The 27,059-nt window shown below is 45.7% G+C and overlaps 3 protein-coding genes across 5 annotated transcripts in view; all 3 read left to right on the top strand.

Annotated features, from left to right (window-relative positions):
- Positions 1-615: 615 nt before the first annotated feature.
- Positions 616-8,883, top strand: LOC311341243 (equilibrative nucleoside transporter 1-like). The gene is made up of 13 exons (XM_084466137.1): positions 616-709; positions 3,176-3,220; positions 3,317-3,398; positions 4,053-4,225; positions 4,637-4,776; positions 5,500-5,634; positions 5,953-6,050; positions 6,411-6,492; positions 7,000-7,058; positions 7,270-7,378; positions 7,946-8,031; positions 8,166-8,365; positions 8,654-8,883. Exons 2-13 carry the CDS (start codon positions 3,195-3,197, stop codon positions 8,763-8,765), a joined length of 1,302 nt encoding a protein of 433 aa, XP_084322263.1. The 5' UTR covers positions 616-709; positions 3,176-3,194; the 3' UTR covers positions 8,766-8,883.
- Positions 8,884-13,237: 4,354 nt separating this feature from the next.
- acyp2 (acylphosphatase 2, muscle type) lies at positions 13,238-17,185 on the top strand. 2 transcript variants are annotated; one of them, XM_084465713.1, is made up of 5 exons: positions 13,238-13,269; positions 13,406-13,469; positions 13,722-13,738; positions 13,903-14,027; positions 15,742-17,185. In XM_084465713.1, exons 2-5 carry the CDS (start codon positions 13,412-13,414, stop codon positions 15,854-15,856), a joined length of 315 nt encoding a protein of 104 aa, XP_084321839.1. In that variant the 5' UTR covers positions 13,238-13,269; positions 13,406-13,411; the 3' UTR covers positions 15,857-17,185. The 2 variants fall into 2 exon arrangements, with proteins under 2 accessions (XP_084321839.1, XP_084321838.1); XM_084465712.1 differs by having other exon boundaries at positions 13,239-13,469; positions 13,903-14,012.
- Positions 17,186-17,954: 769 nt separating this feature from the next.
- Positions 17,955-27,059, top strand: part of sptbn1 (spectrin, beta, non-erythrocytic 1) — a 29,772-nt gene continuing 20,667 nt past the window's right edge. Inside the window, exons 1-2 of one of the 2 annotated variants that reach the window (XM_084465440.1) lie at positions 17,955-18,049; positions 23,302-23,504. In XM_084465440.1, the coding sequence (XP_084321566.1) occupies positions 23,360-23,504 (145 nt within the window). In that variant the 5' untranslated portion in view covers positions 17,955-18,049; positions 23,302-23,359. Of the gene's footprint in view, positions 18,050-23,301; positions 23,505-24,981; positions 25,638-27,059 lie in introns of those variants that run through there. The other variant, XM_084465441.1, reaches the window with a different exon arrangement.

Below are 27,059 nucleotides of genomic sequence, written 5' to 3'. Positions count from 1 at the left end.
ATATATGCACGTTTTTACTTGCAAGCCATTACGTTTTTCCCCCCATGCATTTTAACACATCATGCACTACCTGGTTACAGGGCGCAGGTCTGCTCCTAGTGCCATCCTACTTTCTGCTTCTTGAGCCACACCGGATTTACTGCTTGGTGTGAAGTATAGTATGTGAATGAGTATGAAGTAGTATGATGTATGATGAATGAGTATGAAGTAGTATGATGTATGATGAATGAGTATGAAGTAGTATGATGTATGATGAATGAGTATGAAGTAGTATGATGTATGATGAATGAATGAGTATGTCTATTCAGTTTTTATGGTGATATTATGCTCCCTGCTGGTCCATTACAGCAACAAATTAAGGACTGTAATCTGTTATGTCCAAATTACTTTACTACTTAAAAATTAATTATGATCCAGTATCTATTTTTATTGTCTAATTATTTTTTAATGATTTTATTACGATATTATGTTCTACCAAAACTGAAGAATCACTGTCTGAGCTGGGGTTAGAAAAAGGAGGTGGTGTCAGAGGAGGTGGTGGGTCAGAGGAGGTGGTGGGTCAGAGGAGGTGGGGTTAGGGGAGGAGGGGCTAGGTGGGTTCAGAGGCCCAGGGAGCAGAGATAAAGGTGGTGGTTCACAATGTTGCCACCACCAGATAAGACAAACTTTGGACTGGGGCCGGAAAGGACAGAATCAGCAGCAGAAGAAGGTGAGCTGCTTTGTATTGCTGTATTTGTTTCTAACTGTTGTCTACTGTCTGCTCTGCTGAGAATCATGTGGTTCCAGATCATGCACTGAACTACAGTCTATACAATGCAGTCTAAAGAACTGCTCTGAGCTCCATGTTGTCCTGATGGGGAAATGTGTGGTTAAATAAGTTCTCAACTTCTAGTTTGATAACGTGATCAGTAAGTAACAAGGAGAGTTGATTTAATTAGAACTGCTTATCATGTTAAATACTCAGACTACAAGGTAATCAGCTCCTCATTATTATTTTAAATACTCAGATTATAAGCTAGTCAACACTTTATAATTATTAACAGTGCACTGTTACAAATTTAGTGGCATAAAATATTTGGCAGAAATTAAATGTAATATTCATAAGTAAAATCCCATGAAAATAGGAATGGTAATTTTGGAAGTAGCTACTTGGACCTTCAAGTCAAGTCAAGTGAAGTTTATTTTGTATAGCCCATTTCATACACAAAAAGGCAACTCAATGTGCTTAGCAAAAGATAAAAACAAAAAAATTATAATATATGAAAGCATGAAAGGAAGTGCAAAACTGTAGCTATATAAAAAAAATTAGATACAAAAGCATAAAAATAAGTGAAAAACCACATGTGCAGACACATTTTGTAAATTTGTAAATAGATAAAAGGGCATAGAACATAAAAACATGAAACAGGAATTAGCAGAAAGCTGTTGAGAACAGTTCTGTCTTGAGTTTGGTTTTAAAACTTTGAACTGTTAGGGCATTTTTTATGTGTTCAGGAAGATTGTTCCAGAGACAGACAGCATGATAGCTAAAAGCTGCTTCTCCTTGTTTTGATCTAGTAATTGGTTTGATTAGCAAATGGGGGCAGATGCAACTACATCCTACACACACAGCTTTAATGCAACATATTAATGCTTACTTAAACTATGCAGATACTACATATTCATAAATAAATAAATACTAGATATTCATACTAAATCAACTAAATCAACATTAATAATAACATTAATTCTAAATATGAATACTTGAACTGTTAACACGCCGAAACAATGGATACAACTAGCAACATTGTCAAATGAGAGAGAAGGGGGAGAGAGAGCGAGAGAGGGAGAGAGAGGGAGAGAGAGAGAGGGAGAAAGAGGGAGAGAGAGAGAGATAAAGATAGAGATATAGAGAGGAAATGAGTCACATGCTCAAGCAAAGCTGAGAAGACACTTTTGAGAAACTTTTTGCACTGATGGCTGAAAACCGAGAAGCTAGGACCGGAGGAGAAGGGTTGTTAGGTGGGTAGGTAGACGTCCAAACCAACAGCAGAACTCCTCAACAGTCCAATCTTTTATTCTCAGATTATTATATTAATTATATTCATATGCAATGTCAGAATACACTGTTTGTTGTACACAGTATTTAGTACACAGTATTTAGAAAATCGTCTGTGGTAAGTTGTTTAAGAACAGGAATCCCTGCTATCTCTTTCACTTCTCCTTTCCTCTGACCAACAGGCTTCTCATCCTCTGGTTCAGTTTGCCGACACTTTGTGTGGTAGTTTACTGCTTGGTTATAGTTTACTGATTGTCTGGCGATAATTTACTGATAGTTTGGTGGTACATTGAGCGTTTGGTGGTAGTTTACTGATAGCTTGGTTACAGTTGACCTATCGTTTAATAGTTGTAGTAAAGGTCCCTAGAGGGCTCACTTGGGCCTGAGTGGAGATGCCGTACCAGCCACCGCTGGTCAGTAATGGAGCTATAGAACAGTGTCTGTTCACTGGCTGTTCACTCTTTTATCTCACTTTAAACCACAGCGTGTTGACCATTTGTCCCTTCTGTTCACAGAGAGTAACAGGGTTTCATTGTTTTTTCTGGACTGCCCCAGACTCGCCCTGTTACTCTTATTGGGAAGCATTATGTATTTTATGGATATTTTTACAAACATTTAGAACAATCAGGCAAAAATATCCACACTTACATTTTCTGATAGGGCAGACAGAAATTGCAGGGTATAAATGCATGGTATAAACTGACCATAGTGTACATAGTAAAAATACAAAGAATTACTTTATATCTATATATATCTATATCTATATATCTATCTATATATATCCTGAGGGTAAGGGAGTTAAAATCGTTCAATAAATGGCTGGGAAGGAGATGTGCCTACATTTTTTACTAGCTTATTATTGACTTATTTGTTCGGTGACATTTTGCTCATGTTTTATTTACCATAATGTTTTTGTTTAAATATATTAGTCATTTTCTTTCAGGGTTTTTTAAATGAAGAGTGGTTTTGACACCATGTTCTGTATGAGTTCTGAATAAATATATCTTTAAAATGTTAAATCTCTCTCCCTCTCTATATCGCTCTTCCTCTCTCTCCCTCTCCCCCTCTCTCCCTCTCTCTCTCTCTCTCTCTCTCTCTCACCATATCGCTCTATCTCTCTCATGTTTTTGTTTGAAGGCGACGTTGAGAACTCAAAATGTCTACCACTATACCAAAAGACAAGTGAGTACTACTAGCATCACTATAATATTTCTATATACTAGTACCAGCTCCTAGTACTACGACAACATTACTATCATCTGTCTGTCCACCTGCCAGGTACAAGTCCGTGTGGCTGATCTTCTTCATGCTGGGCTTGGGGACGCTCCTCCCCTGGAACTTCTTCATGACGGCCTCCATGGTCTGTTAGGACCTCCTCCTTCTGCACCTCCTCCTTCTGCTCCTCCTCCTTCTGCTTTTTCTTTATCTACACCCCCTCCTTCTGAACCTCCTCCTGCACCTGCTCCATCTACACCCCCTCATTGTGCACCTCCTCCTTCAACACATCCTCCTACTTCACCACCTCCTTCGGACCTCCTCCATCTACATCTCCTACTTCTGCACCTCTTCCATGTACACCTCCTCCTTCTGTACCTCCTTCATCTACACCACGTCAATCTAGACGTCCTTTTGCACCTCCTTAATCTACACCTCCTCCTTCTGCACCTCCTTCATCTACACCACCTCAATCTACACCTCCTTCTGCACCTCCTCCATCTTCACCTCCTCATTTTGCCCTCTTCCATCTACTCCTCCTCCATCTGCACCTGCTCCATCTACACCTTCTTCTGCACTTCCTCCATCTACACCTCCTCCATCAAAACCATCTCCTTATACACCTCCATCTTTTACCTCCTCCTTCTGCTCCTCCTCCCCCATCTACAACTCCTCCTTATATACCCCCTCCCTCTACACCTCCTCCTTCTGACCGCCTCCATCTACTCCATCTACTGTTCTTATATATTGTCATAACTGTGATGCCATGGAGGTCGTGACCTCTTTTCTTCTCCTCCAGTACTTTACAGGTCGTCTGAAGGAGCCATCTTTTCCAAACCCAGCAGCCAATCACAGTGCAGAGGCGGAGCATACGCCCAGCCTCCTTGAATCAAAGTTCAAGAATGTGATGACACTGTGTGCCATGGTGCCCCTCCTCATTTTCACCTGCCTGAACTCTGTTCTCCACTCACTGTGAGTCCCCCACACCACACTATAACTCATCACAACACAACAACACACAGAAGAACCATGACACCGAGACACCTCACTGGGGGAGGGGCTTAGGGGGTTAATGCTGCATTTCTTAAACTATGAGTTTGGCCCCGAAATGGTTCAAGATCCAACTAGAGTTGGTCACGACCTGACAATGCACAGAACCCCATAACGAAAGAAGCTCTGAGGGTTCTGGTCCTCGTTTTAAGTGCCCCTGGGTTAGGGTTAGGGAGGGTTATTTACTACGCTGGGTGACAAAGATGTCAACAAACAAATGCAATGCAATGTCAATTGAACATCACCATGATCGAGTGGTACAGTTGTTTAACCCAGATCCTCTGTTCTCAGCCTTGAGAATAATATGTGGTGGGTGTGTCTCTGCTCCTGCAGGATCCCTCAGAAGCTGCGAGTGATGGGCAGCCTAGTTTTCATCATGGCCGTCTTCATGGTCACTGCCGCCCTGGTCAAGGTACCCATGGAGCCCCTCCCCTTCTTCACCGTTACCATGCTGAAGATTGTCATCATCAACTGTGAGTCCACGTCCCTTTCACAGTCATCTGAACACAACTTGCTCTTGGTCGTAAACGCAAGTGTGGGTGGGGGAACTGCTTGGTGAGTAATGGCATGTTTCCACTAAGCGGTTCGGTGCGGTTAGGTGCGGCATGGTTCGCGTTTCCACCGCCAAAAGTGGGCGGGGTCCCAGAATAGGCGCACTGAGCCGTGCTTAGCCGTACCTATTTTTCGGTACTCCTCCGTTGGGGTACCAAGCAGTCTGAAAGGGTGCCGCAAAGTTGGAGCTACACATGCCCTCCATTGATTGACAAAATCGTCACTTCCGTGTGACAGGGGGGGTTAAAAACAAACAAACACAGTACCCACAAGGTATTTCTGGACAACGGCGAAAGCTTCAATTATTGAGGAAAATGACGCGCTAAAGTTTGCCGTCCTTCTTGGACTTTCTACATTGAGCCGCACCTAACTGTACCACAACTAACGGCACCTAACCGTATCGCACTGCTCAGTGGAAACGCTCCATTATGGTGCATTTCCATTTGAGCAGGTACAGCTGCTTTCTGCTACGTTCTGCTACGTTCTAGATCAGGTGCTGCAGCGTCAGTATTGCTGGGATGAGGCGGGGGACTTCTTCTCACGGCCCGGAGCAGCACCAGAGTATCTGGGCTTCACTGGGGTCCAACCCAGTAGGAACATATTTGTATCAATTGGGTGTCTCATGGTGTGGTTCTCCTGTCCAGCGTGCGGCGCGGTTCTGCAGGGCAGCCTGTTTGGCATGGCAGGCCTGCTCCCCGCCTCCTACACCACGCCCATCATGAGCGGCCAGGGGCTGGCCGGCACCTTTGCAGCCGTCGCCATGATCTGCGCCCTGGCTAGTAAGTCCACACACCATGAGGTACCACAGCACACCATGAGGTACTACAGACCACTATGAGGTAGCACAGAACACTATGAGGTACTACAGTGCCTTGAGGTACAACCATAGACTGTATAAAATACCACACATACAGACACAGAGCCAGTTTTGGCCCTTATCAGCACCTTCAGCCCGTCTAATAAATACCCACGGGAGCAGCTTATATTGAGCTCACAGTTCACTGTGAGCTCATTTGGAGGGTAATGGTTTTTTAGCCCTGATAACAGATGTAGGCTGTAGATTACCTAACTAACTTCTCTCTCTTGTCTCCCTCCAGGTGGAGCTGCCATTGATGATGCAGCGTTTGGATACTTCATAACAGCCTGTGTTGTCATATTTTTCTCCGTTCTCTCCTATATCGCACTCCCAAAAATGGTACGTGGAATGGTATGAGAATGCTATGAGAAATAAACACAGTGCCACAATGTCTCCTCGGTTAGCTGCTCCTCCTAAACGCTGTACGACTGAAGTGGTTTGACCCCCCTGTCTCTCTATCTGGCAGGTACTTCACCTCCCTGTCTCTCTATCTGGCAGGTATTTTACCTCCCTGTCTCTCTATCTGGCAGGCTTTTTACCTCCCTGTCTCTCTATCTGGCAGGCCTTTTACCTCCCTGTCTCTCTATTTGGCAGGCCTTTTACCTCCCAGTCTCTCTATCTGGCAGGCCTTTTACCTCCCTGTCCCTCTATCTGACTGGCCTTTTACCAACATGATCTCTCTGTCTCTGTATCTGGCAGGAATTCTACCAACATTACCAGCAGATCAAGGCCAGTCCTGCGGACTGCGACGAGGGGACCAGCCTCAACCCAATGAAGATCGGTACACAACTGTTACACAAAGCACACACATATCATCAATCATCAACAATCATATTGTTTAAGGGAACAAAGAAGGCACAGCCTGAATGTAGCAGGGCCGAAAGTAAAGAAACTAGATTTTGTGTCCGTTCTGATCGGGCCGCATGCTTTGGGCTTTACAGTACGACTATCAATAGCACAGAGTGGTTGGAGTGGGACAGAATGTACACGTGAAGAGCCCAGAGGCTCCAGCGTCCCGTCTGACTACAGCTCTCTGAGGAGAGTCTTGTGGAGCTGTTTGGATGGCCAGGAGCTGCAGGAAGACTGAGACACAAGCCCCTCACACACACCAGTAGATCAGGGGCCCCTCACACTCACCAGTAGATCAGGGGCCCCTCACACTCACCAGTAGATCAGGGGCCCCTCACACACACCAGTAGATCAGGGGCCCCTCACACCCACCAGTAGATCAGGGCCGTCTCACACCCACCAGTAGATCGGCAGAGCTAATGTCTGTGTCCTCCTCTAGACAGCCAGGTCCAAGAGGTGTCCAAGCCCAGGGTCTCCATGGTGACCATCTTCAAGAAGGTTCACCTCACCCGTTCACCTCTTCACCACCTCTCTGTCCCATTTAACTCCTTCAGCACCTCACCTGGCTCCTTCACCACCTCAGTCTATAACCACCTCTCCTCCATCACTTCATGTGTAACCTGTTGTCACGGTGATGTGTAACCTGTTGTCACAGTGATGTGTAACCTGTTGTCACGGTGATGTGTAACCTGTTGCCATGGCGACGTAGATCTGGGTCCTGGCGGTCTCTGTGTGCTTCATCTTCACCGTCAGCATCGGCACGTTCCCCGCCATCACGTCAGACGTCCAGACGACTCTAGGGGCGGGAACATCCTGGGGTCAGAAATTACATTCATTAATATTAAATACTGTTATCACCTCTATGAATATAGCATCTATGTGTATTCATTATTACTATAAATAGTTTATTCCAGAGCTCTATTCATCAGTATTGAAGGAAAACCAAACCCTACAACACGTTATTGTAGATGAAAAGTGGTGTGCATGCAGGTAACGTAAATCAAACAGGCCATCTAGCCCCCAGATCTAATTAGCTCGTGAGTTATGCTATTATGATGATAGTGGCCATCACCTTACATGTGTAACCTCGATAAATATATATATATATATTAATATATTAATATATGTATATATATTGATACATTGTGAATACATTACATAAATAATATTATTGATATAAATAATATGAATGTTTTTATATATATATATATATTATCACATATAATATGAATATGATATATATAGGGTAGACAACCAATTTAGAAAGTTTCATGCTGTCATATTTGTGGACATTTCCTTCCATCCCACATACAATATGAGTAACGTTGTTCCAATACAATATGAATAACCTTGTAACCTACAATATGAATTACGTTGCACCCCAGAGCTCTACTTCATCCCAGTCTGCTGCTTCCTGCTCTTCAACGCTAGTGACTGGATCGGGCGCAGCCTCACTGCTGTGTGTATGTGGGTCAGTAAAACACACACACACACACACTCATAATAAACTAGACAGACAGGCAGCAAGACGGACAGGCAGACAGACAGGTGGACAGGCAGACAGACACAGATACATTGATGCATTGGCTGTGTTTGTTTGACCAGCCAGGGGGAGAGGGTCGGCTGCTGCCCATGCTGGTGGCGTCCAGGGTGCTGTTCGTTCCTCTCTTCATGATGTGCAACGTCCAGCCCAGAGCCTACCTGCCCGTGCTGTTCCCCCACGACGCCTGTTACATCCTCTTCATGGTGCTGTTCGGCTTCAGCAACGGATACCTGGCCAGTCTCTGCATGTGTTTCGGGCCCAAGTAAGGCATTCCAACTTAATAATTACCTATGTCCCTGCCCCTTAACCCTACCCCTACCTCCTAACCATACCCCCTAAACCTACCCCCTAAGCCTACCCCTACCCCCTACCCCCTAACCCTACCCCAAGCTCCTAACCATACCCCCTAAACCTACCCCCTAAGCCTACCCCTACCCCCTAACCCTACCCCAAGCTCCTAACCCTACACCTACCCCGTAACCCTACCCCTACCCCCCTATACCCAATGCATTCAGCTTGTATTCACCGTGGCCGTTTCCTCCCTCCACAGGAAGGTGGCGCCGCACGAGGCAGAGACGGCCGGGGCGGTCATGGCGTTGTTCCTGTCGCTGGGTCTGGCCCTCGGAGCCTCCTTTTCCTTCCTCTTTAGAGCCCTCGTTTGAAGCCACCTGCCAAGCAGTATATGTTTTTTACAAGTAGAATCGTGTTGACAATGCATTTGTATTGAGCTCACAATTGTTAGTGTTATGTTTAATAAATTAAATTTTGATATAAATCCGCTCTGTGTTGTTGGTGTTGTTGTGGCCCGGAGTGTTCACGTGCCTCAATTTTGTTATGTTGAAATGAGTGCTATAGATAACGTTCAGTTATCAGTTTACAGCTGTTATGTTGGTGTGCCCAGCACTATCAGTGCTGGGCATTTACAGTCCTAATTACTTTATAACACACATTATAAAGTAATTATAATGTGAAATAAGTATGGTATATGGTAGGTATGGGAAACACTATCGATGGCGGATGGCGTCGTTCTCTCGGACGAACACATAAGTAAAAATACAGGTCCAAGTTTAGTGTGTGGGAAACACTGCATTAGCAGTCGCAGATATGAGACACTTTCTTAGGAGCACAAATGAATCAAAAGAAAATTTGGGATACTTCAAGTACACAAACGCCATTTACAGATATCTCGTCGGTCCCTGGTCACCAAAGTCTAAACGGAAAATGTGTCATAAATTCAATGTTGATGTTGTCATGAGCCATCCAGTATGGTCTGTATGTGATTGCTTAACTATTGAGTTCCCAAGCCCTGGGTGACACATAAAAAGAGCACTCCCATAATAAGTGCTATGATTGTCATGGACACTTGCTGTTTATCCCAAGATTAGTGTCCCATATTCTAGTGATGGGAATTTCGGCTCTTTTTAGTGAGCCGGATCTCTTGGAACGGCTCACCAACAAGAGCTGGCTCTTTCGGCTCCCAAACGGCTCTTCATACTACCTTACTGTATACCTTTTATAATGGTGCCATGCCATAATTCCGATACTCATTTTGACACATGCGCGCGTGTTGACCTGTGTTCTCACACTGATCAAAATGCATCCAAATGCTGCTTCTTTTCCTTGTCTCATTCATCTTGTACTCACACGCTCGCACTCGTCTCTCTCCTCTTTTCCTCCTGTCAGTCACAGGCAACGTGTATCGCACATTGAAATCCCCCGCCCCTCGCTGCTTGTTCTCGTGATTGGTTGCTGGCTGCCATGCATGCGCCGTGACACGCATAGCACGCGTAGAATGAATGCATGTAGCACCCGTAGCGCGGGAGAACAAAAAAGACAACGGCTCGCGTTCGGGAGCCGACTCCCATCGTTCACTTAAAAGAGCCGGCTCTTTGAGCCGACTCGTTCGCGAATGACCCATCACTACCATATTCAGATGTGGCACCAGGACACGTAGGCTAATGTGGGGATTAGTCAGGCTCATTAGCATCTTGTCATTTGGTGGGAGGTCACTCCTAATTAGAAATATCCAGCCTTAATAACATACGGCTACTGATATAGTACCAGTACTGGGTCTAGGGTACTGTATCCATACTGGGTCTAGTGTAGTACCAGTTCTGGGTCTAGGGTAGCATCAGATCTGGGTCAAGGGTAGCATCAGATCTGGGTCAAGGGTAGTACCAGTTATGGGTCTTGGGTACTGAATCAGTACTGAGTCTTTCTTGGGTACTGAATCAGTACTGGGTCTAGGATAGTATCAGTACTGGGTCTTGCGTACTGAATCAGTACTGGGTCTACATTATGGTACCAGTACTGGGTCTAGGTTACAGTATCAGTACTACATCGAGGGATTACTGGTCATTTGCTGAACTGTTGAATAGCTCCACTTCACTCATATTTATTATTGAACCATTACTTGCATTTACCCTGACAAAACGTCTGTAGATCAGGATAGACTACCAAGTCTATGACGTATACTTTGCAGGTGACAAGGTGGCAAGGTTCACAATTAAAATAATCGTTCCCTGTAGAAAGAACGAAAAGCAAAAAGCATAAAGCATGAAGAGGTTAAAAGTCCTAAATGGCTAAAAGAAAAATAAATCTCTTTTAAAGTATTTATCGAGAGATAAAATGTTACATACCGCGATGCCTGTGAGAACGGAATAGCCCAGAGGACCAACTTAAACGGATAGTTATGTAAAATTGCCATTACTCAGATTTGGACAAGTTTTTAAATCCACATAACTCATTTTGTGGCCAGAAGGGGAGTCGCTGAGTTAGCATTTGTTTTCGGTTAACCATTGCCTTAGAATGCAGAGTAACAGAAACCGTTTGATGACTCGTGGTGCGTGGGAGCATTATAGAGTTGCGTCTTCAACACATGACGTTGAAAATCTATCTGACGTACGAGGCAGGAATCATGTTGATGATGCTGTTAGCAGGGCCGACGGACTGCGGGTGTAAGGGGGACAGGTATGGGGGGGCCAAGGCAGAGGGGGGCCGATGGGGAATTTGAACAAAAAAAATAAATAATTGATTGTTGTTCAAATAGTTTAATAACATAACTAAATGTCATGCGGCAATATGTCACAGCCACAGTTGAATAGATTGGCTCTCAGAAGAGAATGGTGAAGAAAGACAGGGATAGAAGACAAAATTGCTACTGATTTAAAGCAACCTAATATAAAATTAATACTAAGCCATTATTAGGCTACATGAAATATAATAACCTATGGCATATAGGCTAGTTAGCCGCAGACGTTACCAAATGGCTATATCATCCTAGCTGCCTGCTACTGAAATGTATTAATTTTTTTTTTTTTTTTTAAACTGGTCTCCATATGAATTAAACGGGTTTAATAAATTCAATTTTATATATTTATTCGCTCTGGTTTTTGTGGCCCGGGGGGTCAAGCTGCCTCGGTTTTGTTTTGTTGCAATTAGAGGGAGCTGTAGATAACGTAAAGAGATTCGTTTTCAGTGAATTAATCAAAAATAAAACGGAATAAAACTACGGACTTCTTGAACATGTTGAACATGAACCATTTACAAATATCTCTTAGCCTATAATAGTCACCCAAATCGAATGCCGAAAATGTGTTCATAAATTCAAAGTTGATCCAGTCATCCAATGGTTGATTAAGAAAATTCTATGAGTCTGTGATTATCTTGACACTTATTGTTTATCCCAAGATTAGCGTCTTAAAGATGCGGCACCAGCACACGTAGGTTAAATGTTGGGATTAGTCAGGGTCATTAGCTAGTAGTCACTCCTCATTAGAAATATCACGCCTCAATAACACTGATAATACACTTTAATGTGCGTGTATCTCCAGATTGAGTGTTAAACATTATCATTTGGACTATGCACACTGGATGCCAACAGTAGAACCAACCCAATAGGTTGATCAGATCACGTCACACCAGGAGCCACAACTACTGTACGCGGGAAGTGTTCACTGTTTCTTGGAGGTTGATGACTGTGTGTTCAAGCCCGTTTAGTGTGGTTAACCAGAGCAACTCTTTTTTTTGTTTTGTTTTATTTATCGTTGGTACAACCCATCAAAAGCATAGTGACTTGGACGCATTCTTTCTTGAAAAGTAATCGCAGACACGGACCCTGGCGAAAACTAGACGATAGTTAGTTATTTCGTTCCCAGTTTGTGAAACCAGCCATACACCTAAAGTGCAACTAGGTAGCCTACTTTACTGACCCAAATATCGACGAGTTTTCCTTCCTGGAAATGCGTCTGAATAAGTGGGGTCGTCTTATATTCGGGGTCTAGACTTTTAAATGTCAATATACATTCCACAACTTCCTGGTAATAAATACCTTTCGTTTTACCAACTCCATCGTGTTCTGTGCTGCTTCCCGGCCCCGTAACTGGGCCGTAACAGGTATTCTGAGAAGAAAGGGTTTTTATTTGCTCTTTACTCTGATGCGGTGCGCGGGCCGCAATGTATGTGTACTGTTGCACACCACATTACAATACATTAGTAGACATTAGCTAATTTACGTCACTGTATATGGCGTAAGTTCCACGCACTTTCTATCCTACGAACTCTTGGATTCTCCGTGATTTTAACGAGGAGGGTTATTTTACTGCAGTGCCTGTCTGGCGTGTGCGCACACCCTTCCACATCTATCCTCTGGAAGAGTATGGACAAGTCCTGTTCGTATCCTCGCCCGACTGTGTTTTAATTATCATGATTTTCAAATGACATGATTTTCTTTATAAAAATATCTTTAAAATATATTTTGTCAACCAATGAGTCTTGACAAAGAGGGGTCGATTTCTATCCGTTGTTTTTTTGGTTTTCTTTTAATATAATTTACCGCTTTATTTGAATCTGTGGTGTAACATAAATGGGACTCTGCTGCCCTCTAGTGGCCATCTACACGAACAGCTGCGGCTCTTTGCAGCGATTAGAAAGACTAAAGTCAGTCTGCAACGGACAAATTGAAATCACAAAGCACAACGATTGATTAACACTTTTTTATTTGTCATTTCTGTAACCATATCATGACCACAGGGTTTCCACTGAGGGCTTTGGTTTGAAATATGAATCGACGTCCTGAGCGGAGGGGCAGCGGCTGTCAGATTTCAGGACTAAAATAGAAATGAATGCGGCTGAGACAAAAGCTGTACCGGCAGTTCACTCCGTCGGGTCAGAGTTGCTTCAACAGTATCTTAGTGGTTCTTAATGTATATTAATGGTCTTGTGTATCGTATTGGTTCTTAATGTATGTATCTTAATGTCAGCGGTTGTGTGGATGATCGTAGGTCTACTTTGTTTCTCTAAGCTCGTCATGTCCGACCACGCCAAACTCAAGTCAGTAGACTTTGAAGTTTTCGGAAATGTCCAGGGTAGGTGTAAGACAAATAAAGAATAATATTGTTGTATATTGTTAAGCAGACATTAACTAAACTATCTCCGTCTGTGACTGTGTGACTGTGTGTGTGTGTGTGTGTGTGTGTGTGTGTGTGTGTGTGTGTGTGTGTGTGTGTGTGTGTGTGTGCGCGCGCGCGTGCGTGCGTGTGTGTGTGTGTGTGCGTGCGTGCTTCTGTCTGTCTGTCTGTCTGTCTGTCTGTCTGTCCTGCCTGTCTGGCTCTCTCCAGGTGTCTGTTTCAGGATGGTGAGTAGACCTACATTCACTCATTACTGGTAAACACTCAATTTTACCGAACCCGATGCAAGTTTTATAATTCTGCCAGTTATATTAAACAGATGTTATGTTCATGAGAATGTTCGGGTCATTACGTTTTTTTATTTCAAATTATTCAAACGTTTTTTGTCCAGTACACGGAGCAGGAGGGGCGGAGCCTGGGCCTGAGTGGGTGGGTCCAGAACACCAGACAAGGCTCTGTGATTGGTCAGATCCAGGGAGCCGCTGGAAAGGTTGACCACATGTCAGTCACTCTGTGGTACCTGCTTCTACTAGTGATAACCAGGCTGCTACTAGTGATAACCAGGCTGCTACTAGTGATAACCAGGTTGCTACTAGTGGTGACCAGGCTGCTACAACTGGTAACCAGACTGCTACTAGAGGTAACCAGGTTGCTACTAGTGGTGACCAGGCTGCTACAAGTGGTAATAAGATTGCTATTAGTGGTAACCAGGCTGACCAGTAGGTATACAGGGTGTAACAGCAGTAGGTCTGTAGGGTGTAACAGCAGTAGGTCTGTAGGGTGTAACAGCAGTAGGTCTGTAGGGTGTAACAGCAGTAGGTCTGTAGGGTGTAACAGCAGTAGGTCTGTAGGGTGTAACAGCAGTAGGTCTGTAGGGTGTAACAGCAGTAGGTCTGTAGGGTGTAACAGCAGTAGGTCTGTTGGGTGTAACAGCATCTGTATTCCAGGTTAGGGGAGAGGAGAGGAGTGTATTGGGGGAGAGAAGGTGGGAGGAGTGGAGAGGAGGTGGGTGGACGTGAAGATCACACTCTCACACTAATGGAACAGAATGTAACGTTAGAAAGATGTTTCCAGCTGGTACTCATGATAGTTCATCCATCCCTCCCCCTTTCTCTCCCTATATCTCCCGCTCTCTCCCTCCATCTCTCTCTCCTCCCTCCCCCTTACTCCCTCCCTCTCTCTTAGCTCTCTCTCCTCCTCCTCTCCCTCCAGGAGCCTTGACGATGGCTCCTCTCATTAAATATTAAAACAGACCTCCACTTTCTTCCATTACCTCCAGTACCCCGCTACTCTAACACTGGGAGCGATGATGCTAGCACTTTAGCACTAGCAGCTGATGCTGGCTCATCTTTAAAGCGCAACACAAAAACACTCCCTGGATTTATTCCATCCTTGTTTATCAGAAATCAACAGCAGGATAAGAATTACTTTGGAAGAAGTTAATAAATACATTAACTGTTAATTAACTGTTACTTAATTGTTAGTGAATGCTTAATACTGTATTAACTAATTTTAATTAGTGGTTCATTATTGTAAAGTGTAAGGTTATGTGTAATGTAGAAATGAGCCGGGAGCAGTCTCAGGTCTAGATGGTCTCATTCAAAGGCAGCAACTAGGAACAGACATTCTCAAACCGCATTTAGCTCACTCATAGCTGACGGATGGCTGTCAGTTCTAACAAATGACACACAAACACTAACTCTTAAATCGAACCCCTACATCACCTTTAAAAGCTCAATCAACAAAAAAAACTAGACAGGCATAGACATACATGCATACACACACACACACACACACACACACACACACACACACACACACACACACACACAAACACACACCCTTTTGTCTGTGTGTGTGTGTGTGTGTGTGTGTGTGTGTGTGTGTGTGTGTGTGTGTGTGTGTGTGTGTGTGTGTGTGTGCGCGAAAGGGGTTAGCTAATGGGGTTAGCTGCTAATGCAGTTATCCTTTCCCATGATGCATTGGGCTGACAGTTTAATGGACGTTGATTCTATCATGTTGTCATGGCGACAGACAATGCTCCTACATTCATGTTGTCATGGTGATGCTTTAAACTGCGCTGGTGTTAGAATTAGTTCTAAAAGTAGGGAGGCTTTTTGAAGAAATGTTATGGTTAGTTAGTTGAAGAGATGTTAGGGTTAGTTTGTTGAGGAGTTGTTGGGCTTAGTTCTGGTATGAAGTGTGTGACAGACTATTCCCCCTGCCATAGGAAGGACTGGCTGAGGAATGTGGGAAGTCCCAGCTCTCGAATCGACCGGGCCGTCTTCTCCAATGAGAGAGACCTCAAAGAACCACCGCTGAAGGGCTTCATCACCCGACACTGAGATCCACCACCAGGCCCCCCTCCACCACCAGGCCCCCTCCACCACCAGGCCCCCCTCCACCACCAGGCCCCTCTCCACCACCAGCCCCCCTCCACCACCAGCCCCTCTCCACCACCAGGCCCCCTCCACCACCAGGCCCCCCTCCACCACCAGGCACCCCTCCACCACCAGGCCCCCCTCCACCACCAGGCCCCCTCCACCACCAGGCCCCCCTCCACCACCAGGCACCCCTCCACCACCAGGCCCCCCTCCACCACTAGGCCCCACTTCACCAACAGAACCATCCCTACCACCAGGCCCACCTCCACCACCAGGCCCCCCTCCACCACCAGGCCCCCTCCACCACCATGCCCCCCTCCACCACCAGGCCCCACTTCACCACCAGATCCATCTCCACCACCAGGCCCACCTCCACCACCAGGCCCCCCTCCACCCCTAGGCCCCACTTCACCACCAGAACCATCCCTACCACCAGGCCCACCTCCACCACCAGGCCCCACTTCACCACCAGATCCATCTCCACCACCAGGCCCACCTCCACCACCAGGCCCCACTTCACCACCAGATCCATCTCCACCACCAGGCCCACCACCACCACCAGGCCCCACTTCACCACCAGATCCATCTCCACCACCAGGCTCATCTCCACCACCAGGCCCATCTCCACCACCAGGCCCATATCCACCACCAGGCCTATCTCAACCACCAGTGTCTTTTATCTGCTCTGACTTGGGGTCCATTATGTCACTATTATTATGTCACTACTACCGTTAGGATTTAGGGCTAAAATGCTAACAAGCACCGTGTTCAGAACACTGTGGGCCACACGGTTAGAATGTAATACTGATAATACCACAAAAAATAGATAATCTAAACAAACAATATTATGGATTGATGGTTGAGACTCCCCCACACCTTGACTAATGTACCATAACGACCATGTTTCTTATTCTTCTAAACCATAATACTGTCACCATGTTAATGTCACCATTGAGCAGAGCCTAGTAGTTAGCAGCTAGTAGTGAGCAGTGCCTGATAGTAAGCAGGGCCTATTAGTGAGCAGGCCTGGTAGTGAGTAATACTATCACAATTACTATTAATGACAAAACTATTAAAATAAATACTATTACTACTAATGCTATCACTAGTTATTATATTAGCTGCATGCTTGAATAGGTACATGGGGCTTTTATCTCTAATGCAGAACATTCTACAAAGCCTGTATCACTCTGTTGTTTGGGGACAAACAACAGGCAAACAACTGTGTGTTCTTCTCTGAGGAAACTTCAATGTATTCCCGCTGCTATTAAAAAAATACATATAGATGTCCATGGCATTTCCTCTTGGCTCTTAATTCTCTCTCTCTCTCTCTCTCTCTCTCTCTCTCTCTCTATATATATATATATATATATATATACATTCATTGATAGAGAAAATGTATATTTTGTATATAGAATATATACAGTATATATTATTTTTATTCAACATAAATATCTATATATTCTATATAGGTTCTGAATATCTAAAATATATATGTATATATTGTACATATATAGAATATATATTGGACATATTCTCTTTTTTACCTATTCTATATATGACATATTTTAATACATTCTCTATTCTACATATTCTCTATTCTTTATATTCCCTATATTATATATCTCATATATTCCATATATTATATATTTATATATTCGACATATTCTATATCTATGAATATATTTATATATTCTCTTGATTCTATATTTTCAATATAGTACATGTATCATATACGTTTATATATATTCCAAAAAGATATATCATATGTATTTGTAAATGCTATATATTCCAGATGTTATATGTTTTATATATATTTATGTGTTATATATTATGTATTTTTTTATATATTATATATATTCCATATATTATATGTATGTATATATTCTGTACATTATGTATTCTACAGCCTTTTTCTGGTGTTTTCACCGCGGTCTCCTCCTCTTTCTCCATCCTGCCTCGCCAAGCCCCGCCCCCCCGTTGCAGCAGCCGGCGGAGGGGAGGAGGAGGGCGGGGCAGGAGGGGGAGGAGGTGCTCTGGAGGGGGAGCCAGCCAGTGCGGATTGTTGCCTGTCTCTCCTCTCGTCTGCCCCTCGGTCGTCGTCAGTTGCTGAATATCGCGGCGGTGAAGTTTGGAGCTCTGATTATTTCTGTGGTGAGTCTGCATCCCTCTTCTTCTTCTTCTTCTTCTTGTGATGGGATGCATTCTGTTGGAGGGGGTCGTGGCTCCGGTGTCGCAGGGCGGGACTGTAAGATGAACAGATGAGCTGGATATCGGCGCTTGAGACCGAAATGTTGAAATCTGGGAGATGCTCCGCTAGTTTCTCGACCTTGATGATGAACAATCTGGCTGAGAATCACGACCCGCCGCATAAGCATGCGTGTGTGCGTGTTGTTTTTGTGCGTGTTGTGATGGGTTTGTGTGTAGGAGGGGATTCCCGTCCGAGTGCATGTTGCTTTTGTGTCCTTCGTTGCCCCCCCCTCCCACCCCCACCCCCCGGAGGACAGACCAGCCGCCATGGACGCGAGGCGTGGTCGACCTCCATGTTAGGTTCCACACCAGGGCGCCGATCATCAGGAACACTAACACATGTAAACACGTATAAAGGAGATGCAGCATACATGTATACACATATAAAGGCCCGCTACATATTATCATGTTGGCTCGCTAGCTTCTGCCCGCCCACAAGGACTCCCTGAGGTCCGCAGATTGAAATGTCGACATCAGGTCGTCCCAGAGTTCTGGACTCGGCACAAAGATGTCATGTTGTTAAACCGAGCATCCTCCATCACTACGTTACGTAACCACGGGCGGTGATTTGGGCTCGCGCATCTTGAGCATCCGGTAAAAATGTTGCGCAAACAGACTCGGGCCTGGTTCGGCCCGATCCGGTCCGGCTCGGCCTTGCCTGGTTCCGCTTGGTCCAACCCTCCCTCAACATGTCCGCAACATGGACGGAACTTGAAAACCGGAAAGATTCCGAGTTTTGGGCGACTCCCTGAAAATCATTATCATCTTCATTAGTTGTTTACTAGGAGGCCTGAAGCTCTTAAGTACTCTTAAGATATATTTTATATATAGATAGATAGATAGATCAGTGTATTTTATTTATATATATATATATATATATATATATAAGACACTGATCTATCTATCTATCTATATATAAAATCTCATTATCTCTATCTGGTGGGTGTGGGTGGGTGTTTACTCCACCCAGACTGCAGTGACCAGCTATATGAGGTCATGGTCTTTCCAGTGGTTTCTATAAAGTATTGAGGGACTTCATACGTAATAAAGGAATATAAATTATATCATAACAATACAAGTTGGAGGGACTATCAAGTAAATACAGTTCAGGTATGTGTGCTGGAATGTGTATGTTTGCCTGCCTGCTTTGAAACAGCTGCATATAAACCCAAAATACATGGACGGGAGACACATGCTGTGTGTGTGTGTGTGTGTGTGTGTGTGTGTGTGTGTGTGTGTGTGTGTGTGTGTGTGTGTGTGTGTGTGTGTGTGTGTGTGTGTGTGTGTGTGTGTGTGTGTGTGTGTGTGTGAGAGAGCTACTTGTTTACGCAGCTGTTGGCATCTTCAGATACAGACGGTTACGCTAGGCTAGTCTGCTGAACTAGGCTATGTGCTGGCCTGTTAGGCTATGCTAGTCTGCTGAACTAGGCTAGCTTCCTAGGCTAATGCAAGTCTGCTTCATTGTGCTTGGCAGACTAGCCATCTAGCTCCAACTAAAGACTCATGTGTTGTACGACCAGCAGCTGGAGGTGCTGGTCCCACTGGTCCTGCGCCTGTACTTGGTATATGGTTCTTGAGGTGCTGGTCCTACTGGGTTTATGGTTCTGGAGGTTGCTGGGCCTACTGGGTTTATGGTTCTGAAGGTGCTGGTCCTACTGGGTTTATGGTTCTGATGGGGACTCAGCTAGAAGATCCAAATCTCTCTTAGTGCATCCTGAAGGTGCTGGGATGGGGACCTGCACGACCTAACCGAGAGGAGAGGAGGAGTGAGAGGAGAGAGGAGAACAGAAAGGAGAGGAGGAGTGAGAGGAGGACGGAGAGGACAGGAGGAGAACAGAAAGGAGAGGAGGAGAACAGAGAGGAGAGGAGGAGAACAGAGAGGAGAGGAGGAGCTCGGCTGTAGCTGAACGATGGCGTGACGCGTACTTGAGAGGGAGGGGCTAAACACAGGAAACACACAGTCCTCTGGGAATGGGCGAGAGATCTCTCTCTCCAAATGGATTTTTTTGTTTATATTTTATTCATCACAGAGAAGTATCTTATAACAACCACAGTCTTCTACTACTCGGAGCTGGCCAGTACATCGACAGTCTTCTACTGGTTCTACTGGGAGCTGCTGTCCGTGGCTGACACACATTGATGGAGGCTGGAGTCTTTACTAGTTTTTCTAAAAATTGATAAGGGAGACAGACCCCCACCCACACTCCCTCCCACGTCACGAACACTCGCTCACCCTCCAGGAATGTGGCTATCTGCCTCCCAGATTAGAGCAGCCATGAGCTCCTCCTGCAGCTGCTCTGCTTCACCATGTGGGTGGGGTTTAAAGCTGTTCTCCTTCTGAGTTCACACCACCTCACATCCACCCACTGCATGATGACATGAATCTCCACCTCGTGACGTAGGGACGTTTCCACCTCATGAAGGGACGTCTCCACCTCGTGACGTAGGGACGTCTCCACCTCATGAAGGGACGTCTCCACCTCGTGACGTAGGGACGTCTCCACCTCGTGACGTAGGGACGTCTCCACCTCGTGACGTAGGGACGTCTCCACCTCGTGACGTAGGGACGTCTCCACCTCGTGACGTAGGGACGTCTCCACCTCGTGACGTAGGGACGTCTCCACCTCGTGACGTAGGGACGTCTCCACCTCGTGACGTAGGGACGTCTCCACCTCATGACGTAGGGACGTCTCCACCTCGTGACGTAGGGACGTCTCCACCTCGTGACGTAGGGACGTCTCCACCTCGTGACGTAGGGACGTCTCCACCTCATGACGTAGGGACGTCTCCACCTCGTGACGTAGGGACGTCTCCACCTCATGACGTAGGGACGTCTCCACCTCATGATGTAGGGACGTCTCCACCTCGTGACGTAGGGACGTCTCCACCTCATGACGTAGGGACGTCTCCACCTCATGATGTAGGGACGTCTCCACCTCGTGACGTAGGGACGTCTCCACCTCATGACGTAGGGACGTCTCCACCTCATGAAGGGACGTCTCCACCTCATGACTTGGGAACGTCCCCAGCTCATTAATCATCTGGAAGACGAAGACATAGTTGGTTTGGAGTCTCTACATTCGATCCATAACAGTTTTTTTTAATTGTTACAATCAGTTGGAAAATGTTGATCACCAAGGCAACGTGTTAGAGTGGGGGATCTGCAAGCACATTATTGACTTTTAATAGCAAACACAAACTGGGCCAGCGCTAGTATGATAAAAAGGGCTCTGAAAGGTTTCCAATCAACACTGTGTAACCACTGTAGGAATCCCTTCTGAAAGGAAACAACTAAGGCGTAACTCTGCCCCTTTCTGTTGTTGGTTTGGGGGCCACCTTTTGTGCCGTCTCCCCCAGTTCTGCTCTAACATAGTCTGCCGGCTGGATCAGAGGTTCTGCTCTAACATAGTCTGCCGGCTGGATCAGAGGTTCTGCTCTAACATAGTCTGCCGGCTGGATCAGAGGTTCTGCTCTAACATAGTAGGACTGCTGGATCAGAAGTTCTGCTCTAACATAGTAGGACTGCTGGATCAGAGGTTTTGCTCTAAAATAGTAGGACTTCTGGGTACCAGATTAAAGTCCCCCTCATGGAAGTGTGTCCCAGAGTGTGAGCCTATATAGAATATAGATCTAGAGTAGATGACTAGGTTGGGTTGAACTAACTAGCTATTAGCCTGCAGCACTAGCTCTTTGGTGAGCTAGTGGGAGAGGAGTTATTGGTTGTTCCAGAAGGTCCTCTGCACTCTCGGGGGATAGGAGGAGAGCCAGCAGAACACACAGAGACTCTATGTTGTTTTCAGGTCATATAGAGGTCTCAAGCTCGTAGTGTAGCTTAGCATTACATAGCGTTGCGTTGCAAGGCAAAGTGGGAATTTTGAGGCCTGTTTAGAGTTGAAAAGACCACGTGTGTGTGTGCGTGCGTGTACACTAACAGAGGAGGGCTTGTTCTGGAGCGCTCCTCCTTTCTCCTCATGTGGAGACATATGGCTAACAAGCTGCTCTCAGCTTCCGCAAACACTTAGTCTCTTCTTTCCTTCTCCTCTCCTCCTCCCCTCATCTTCTCCTCCATCTCCTCCTCCTCCTCTCCCGCCTCTCCTCTCCTCCTCCCCATATCTTCTATTCCATCTCCGCCTCCTCTCTCCCCCCTCCTCTCGCCTCTCCTCCCCTCCTCTCCCCCTTCTACTCCTCTTCTCCTCCGCCTCCTCTCTGCCCCTCTCCTCTCTTCCTCTATATAATGAGTTTCTGCTGCGTTCACAAACACAATCCTCCATCAGCCGGGTCAGCTGACCAGCAGCCAATAGGAGTGCAGCCTGACTCCATTAACTCGGCAGCCAATAGCAGAGCTCTCAGTCTCATTATGACAGATTGTCAATGCGTTACTTCTGCTCCTCTTCCGGTAACTCCTGCAGGAGTGATCAATACTCAATGCAGCCTCAGAGAGCAGATGAAAGGCTCTGATACGATCAAATAAGATGTGAGACTGACTTATTGATTGGAGATCACAGCAGAGCGCACCGGACATCGATAGGAAGACCATTACAGAGAGACACTTTGGGAAGAATATGCTAAAAAAAGATGGAAGGGAAAAATGTTAAATATAAACATTCCCACGAAACATTAAAAACACACTCTAAGTTACACACACACACAAAAAAACATGAGACACACCATTAAAGTACACACACTTCCTGTAACTAATGGATCTGATGCCCAAGAGATGCACTTTGTTATGTTCAAGGATGGGTTGTGTTCTATAGGCCGGGAGTGGTCTTGTTGTTATGTGATGTACATTATGTTATATGATATAACAGGATGTGTTCTCTGTGCAGGGCGTGGTCGTGTTGTTATGCTATGTATGTCATGTACGTTGTGTTATATGATATAATAGGATGTGTTCTCTGTGCAGGGCGTGGTTGTGTTGTTATGCTATGTATGTCATGTACGTTATGTTATATGATATAATAGGATGTGTTATGTGTGCAGGGCGTGGTCGTGTTGATATGTGATGTACATTATGTTATATGGTATAATTGGATGTGTTATGTGTGCATGGCGTGGTCTTCTTGTTGTTATGTCATATGTTCCGTTACACGTGTGACCTGTTATGTGCATTGTGTTATATTAAATCTTAATAATAGGATGTGTTCTGTGTGCAGGGCGTGGTCGGAGCAGCGGATGCAGAGGTAGTAGCTGTGAGGTCAGAGTTCAGAGGTCATGATGACGACGGTGGCCGGGGAGCTGGAGCACATGGAGCTGCAGTTCAGCAGCGACACGGTCAACAACCGCTGGGACGACGAGTGGGACAATGAGAACAGCTCGGCGCGCCTCTTCGAACGCTCCCGCATTAAGGCCCTAGCAGGTAGGCTACTGCAGTACTGCTACGTTACTAGCACTAATACTCCAGTACTAGAACACTCCCGCATCAAGGGCCTTGCAGGTAGGCTGCTACTGCACAGGTCTAGTACTAGGAATACGGCACTAGTACTAATACTCCAGTACTAGAACACTCCCGCATCAAGGCCCTGGCAGGTAGGCTACTACAGTACTACAACAGTACTATTACTAATACTCCAGGACTAGAATGCTCCTGCATCAAGGCCCTGGCATGTAGGCTACTACACATGTCTAGTACTTGTACTACAGTACTAGTACTTATACTACAGTACAAGACTACAGTACTAGTTATAATACCACAGTAGTAGTACTAATACCACAGTACTAGTTCTAATGCTACAGTACTAGTACTAGTGCTAAGACAACAGTACTGGTACTAATACTACAGTACTTATTCTAGTTCTGGAGTACAGAACGCTCTAATACGCTCTTAGGCTCTTAGGTAGTAATACCACACCCTGCTCGCATCCCCTCCACCCACAGACTAGAGGTCATCTGCGTCCAGGTTTGAATTTGAATTTGAATTTGCTCAGTGAGTCACTCTGGGAACGAGGAATATACTCACTCCCCGATTCCCCTGGCCCAGAACATTAACCAATCACATCGGTGTGTCTGATATAGGCGGGCCAAAAGTGTTGCTGTTTTAACGACCGGATACGGCAAAAGTCTTATCTATTGGTTAGCTCCACTGGTTTGGATACGCCACCCCTTGTATTCTTCTGATTGGTTGTAGTGTTATCCAATTGCGTGCAGTGATATTTTCAAATGCATGCTTGGTGCCACCCCTCGAGTTGGGCCATTTTCATTACTCGTTGCCAGACCCTACAGCTTTCTAGATGTGGGTCTGGATTTCCAGGCTAAGGGATTGGCCCAGTCAGGTCATCAAACCTGTAGTGACCCAAACCTGAGTCAGATCCCTCCCCAAACAAACATAGACGTCGATATTGACAGTTATCCGAGGGCCAACTGTTTCCACATCACACATGTTTTAAATGCAACCCCCCCTCAACCCCGACACCCAGATGGTGCTGCTCTCTCTGGGCCTCAACAACACTTTGCCCCTCTCTGGCTCCCCCTGGGGGCGAGGTCAACTAACTAAAAATCAAATCCTTGGCTCCACTCCCTCCTCAGACCCCAGCTGCTGCATCGCCTTTCCTTTTAACCTGGAATGTAGCTAAAGATTAACAACAAAACTTTCTTTTTCTTTTTTATAAAAAGAGAGAGAGTGAGAGGGAGGGAGAGAGAGAGAGAGAGAGAAGGATGTTTGTGGGTGTGTTCAGGAAGTGTCTGGGATGTGTTGTGGATGATCAACAATAGTGGGAAACGCCTCCCCCCCTCCCCCGCTGCAAACTGACATCATCACCAGCCAGTGGTCGGATTACAACCTACCCCCACCCTGGGTGAGAGACGCAGAGAGCGAGGGAGAGAAGTCTTTCATTTTTTATTGCGCTGTTTTCTGAGGGAACTGTTAAGATCTGCTATATTGGCTTGGTGTGTGTGTTTAGTGTGTTGAGTGTGTGTGTTTAGTGTGTGTGTGTGTGTGTGTGTGTGTGTGTGTGTGTGATGCCATTTCCCTCCATTCTCTGGGCAGAGGGAGGGGTCAGAGTCTGTGTGTGAGAGCGAGCGAGCAGGGGTCAGTGTGTAAGAGAGAGAGGGGGGGGTGTGGCTACATGACTTCGTCTTCCACACAGCCACACGGGAAACTCTTGGAGCCACCAAGCTGCTCCAAAGTTTCCTATAAACTTCCTGTAAAGTTATTCTAAAGTTTCCTATAAAGTTGCTCTACGGTTTCCTATAAAGCTGCTCTACGGTTTCCTGGGAAGTTGCTCCAAAGTTTCCTGAGCTGCCTGCCTTGAGGACTTCAGCAGAGAGCTGGTCTGAGGATCTACTGGACTGGACTAGGCTGCTAGCCTACTGGTTGTTGGACTGTTCTGGACTAGGGTGCTTGGAGGACTGTTCTGGACTAGGGTGTTTGGAATACTAGGGTACTGTGTGCTTGGAGGCATGGAGCTAGACATGGAGCTAGACTCCCCAGGGGGTCCCGACCAGGCAACGCTCAACTATAACCTGCTGGAGGGACGCTTCAAACAGCTACAAGGTAAGACAGGCAGACAGACAGACAGAGAGACAGACAGAAAGGAGGACAGACAGATAGACAAGAGGACAGGCAGACGTGAGGACAGATGGAGGACCTACAAAAGACAAAACTGTTTAATGAAGTAATACAACTATTTAGCCCTTAGCTCTATAGCATCTTGTGCAAATATCTGACAGTCCTTATATTGACCCTACGACTCAAAGGTCATGGGTGGAGCTGATATCCAGGGCCAGATAGTAGTGGATTTGGTCTTCCCAGCGGAAATCTTCTGGGTTCAGACCCCAATGTCTGCCGGGCTCCCTCCTTGTGCAAGATGTCCTAACATCCAAACTCACAGATATCTTTATGGTGGAACAGGAAAAACAGGAAACGTCATGAAGGACCAGGGAACGTTATGATGGAACAGGAAACCTTAGGGTAGAACAGGAAATGTCATGAAGGAACAGGGAACGTTATGATGGAACAGGAAACCTTATGATAGAACAGGAAACCTTATGATGGAACAGGAAACGTCAGGAAGGAACAGGGAACATTGTGATGAAACAGGGAACATTACGATTGAACAGGGAACGTTATGCTGGAACAAGGAACGTTATGATGGAACAGGAAACGTTACAGTGGAACAGAAAACAGGTTAAATACAGACAGACATTGATATCCCAGTGTGTCTGGAGAAGGGAAGAACTGGACCACTCCCAAACTGTGGTCCTTTTAGGTTCTCTTAAGTGTTGGATGCTGATGTGAACCTTGAACTTTAGAACAAGCAGGGGTCAGCTTACTGACCCCTACTCTGTGTGTGTGTGTGTGTGTGCGTGTGCGTGTGCATGCACATGCGTCAGAGGAGGATGAACACTTGGGCCACACCTCACCAAGACACAGGACGTGCTCAGCGTTCCATTCTACCACAGGATGTTGCTTCAACAGAACAGGAAGTAGCAGATGACCATTGACCCTACAGATTGTCCTGACCCCCCCCCCCCCCAGACACACCTCTCAACAACCTGCTGATTGGATGACAGGAAGAGAGAGATTTAATCATAGTGGAGATAGGATAAGGATTTGTGACTTCCCAAGTAGACATCGATCATGATGAAAGGTTTATCTGAGCCATTTTAGCAATGTCCTACATGATCCAAACCCTCCTGTAACCATGGTGACTGACTCTGACATGATCCACACCCTCCTGTAACCATGGTGATGGACTTTGACATGATCCACACCCTCCTGTAGCCATGGTGACGGTCTCCTCCACAATCTTTACCCTCCTGTAACCATGGTGATGAGGCAGACCCCCTGAATGTCACTGTTCAGATGTGCAATTAACTCACTTACTGTGTGTGTGTGTGTGTGTGTGTGTGTGTGTGTGTGTGTGTGTGTGTGTGTGTGTGTGTGTGTGTGTGTGTGTGTGTGTGTGTGTGTGTG

Source organism: Micromesistius poutassou, assembly GCF_964030765.1.
Source record: "Micromesistius poutassou genome assembly, chromosome: 3".
Lineage (NCBI taxonomy): Eukaryota > Metazoa > Chordata > Actinopteri > Gadiformes > Gadidae > Micromesistius > Micromesistius poutassou.
This window is presented reverse-complemented; position numbering and strand designations above follow the sequence as displayed.

Coding starts and splice junctions, on each gene's coding strand:
- LOC311341243 (XM_084466137.1), top strand. CDS start 3,195: ATGTCTACCACTATACCAAAAGACAA. Junction 5,635..5,952: donor CATGATCTGCGCCCTGGCTA/GTAAGTCCACAC, acceptor GTCTCCCTCCAG/GTGGAGCTGCCATTGATGAT. Junction 6,051..6,410: donor ATATCGCACTCCCAAAAATG/GTACGTGGAATG, acceptor TGTATCTGGCAG/GAATTCTACCAACATTACCA.
- acyp2 (XM_084465712.1), top strand. CDS start 13,316: ATGGTCTTGTGTATCGTATTGGTTCTTAATGTATGTATCTTAATGTCA. Junction 14,013..15,741: donor GCTGGAAAGGTTGACCACAT/GTCAGTCACTCT, acceptor CCCCTGCCATAG/GAAGGACTGGCTGAGGAATG.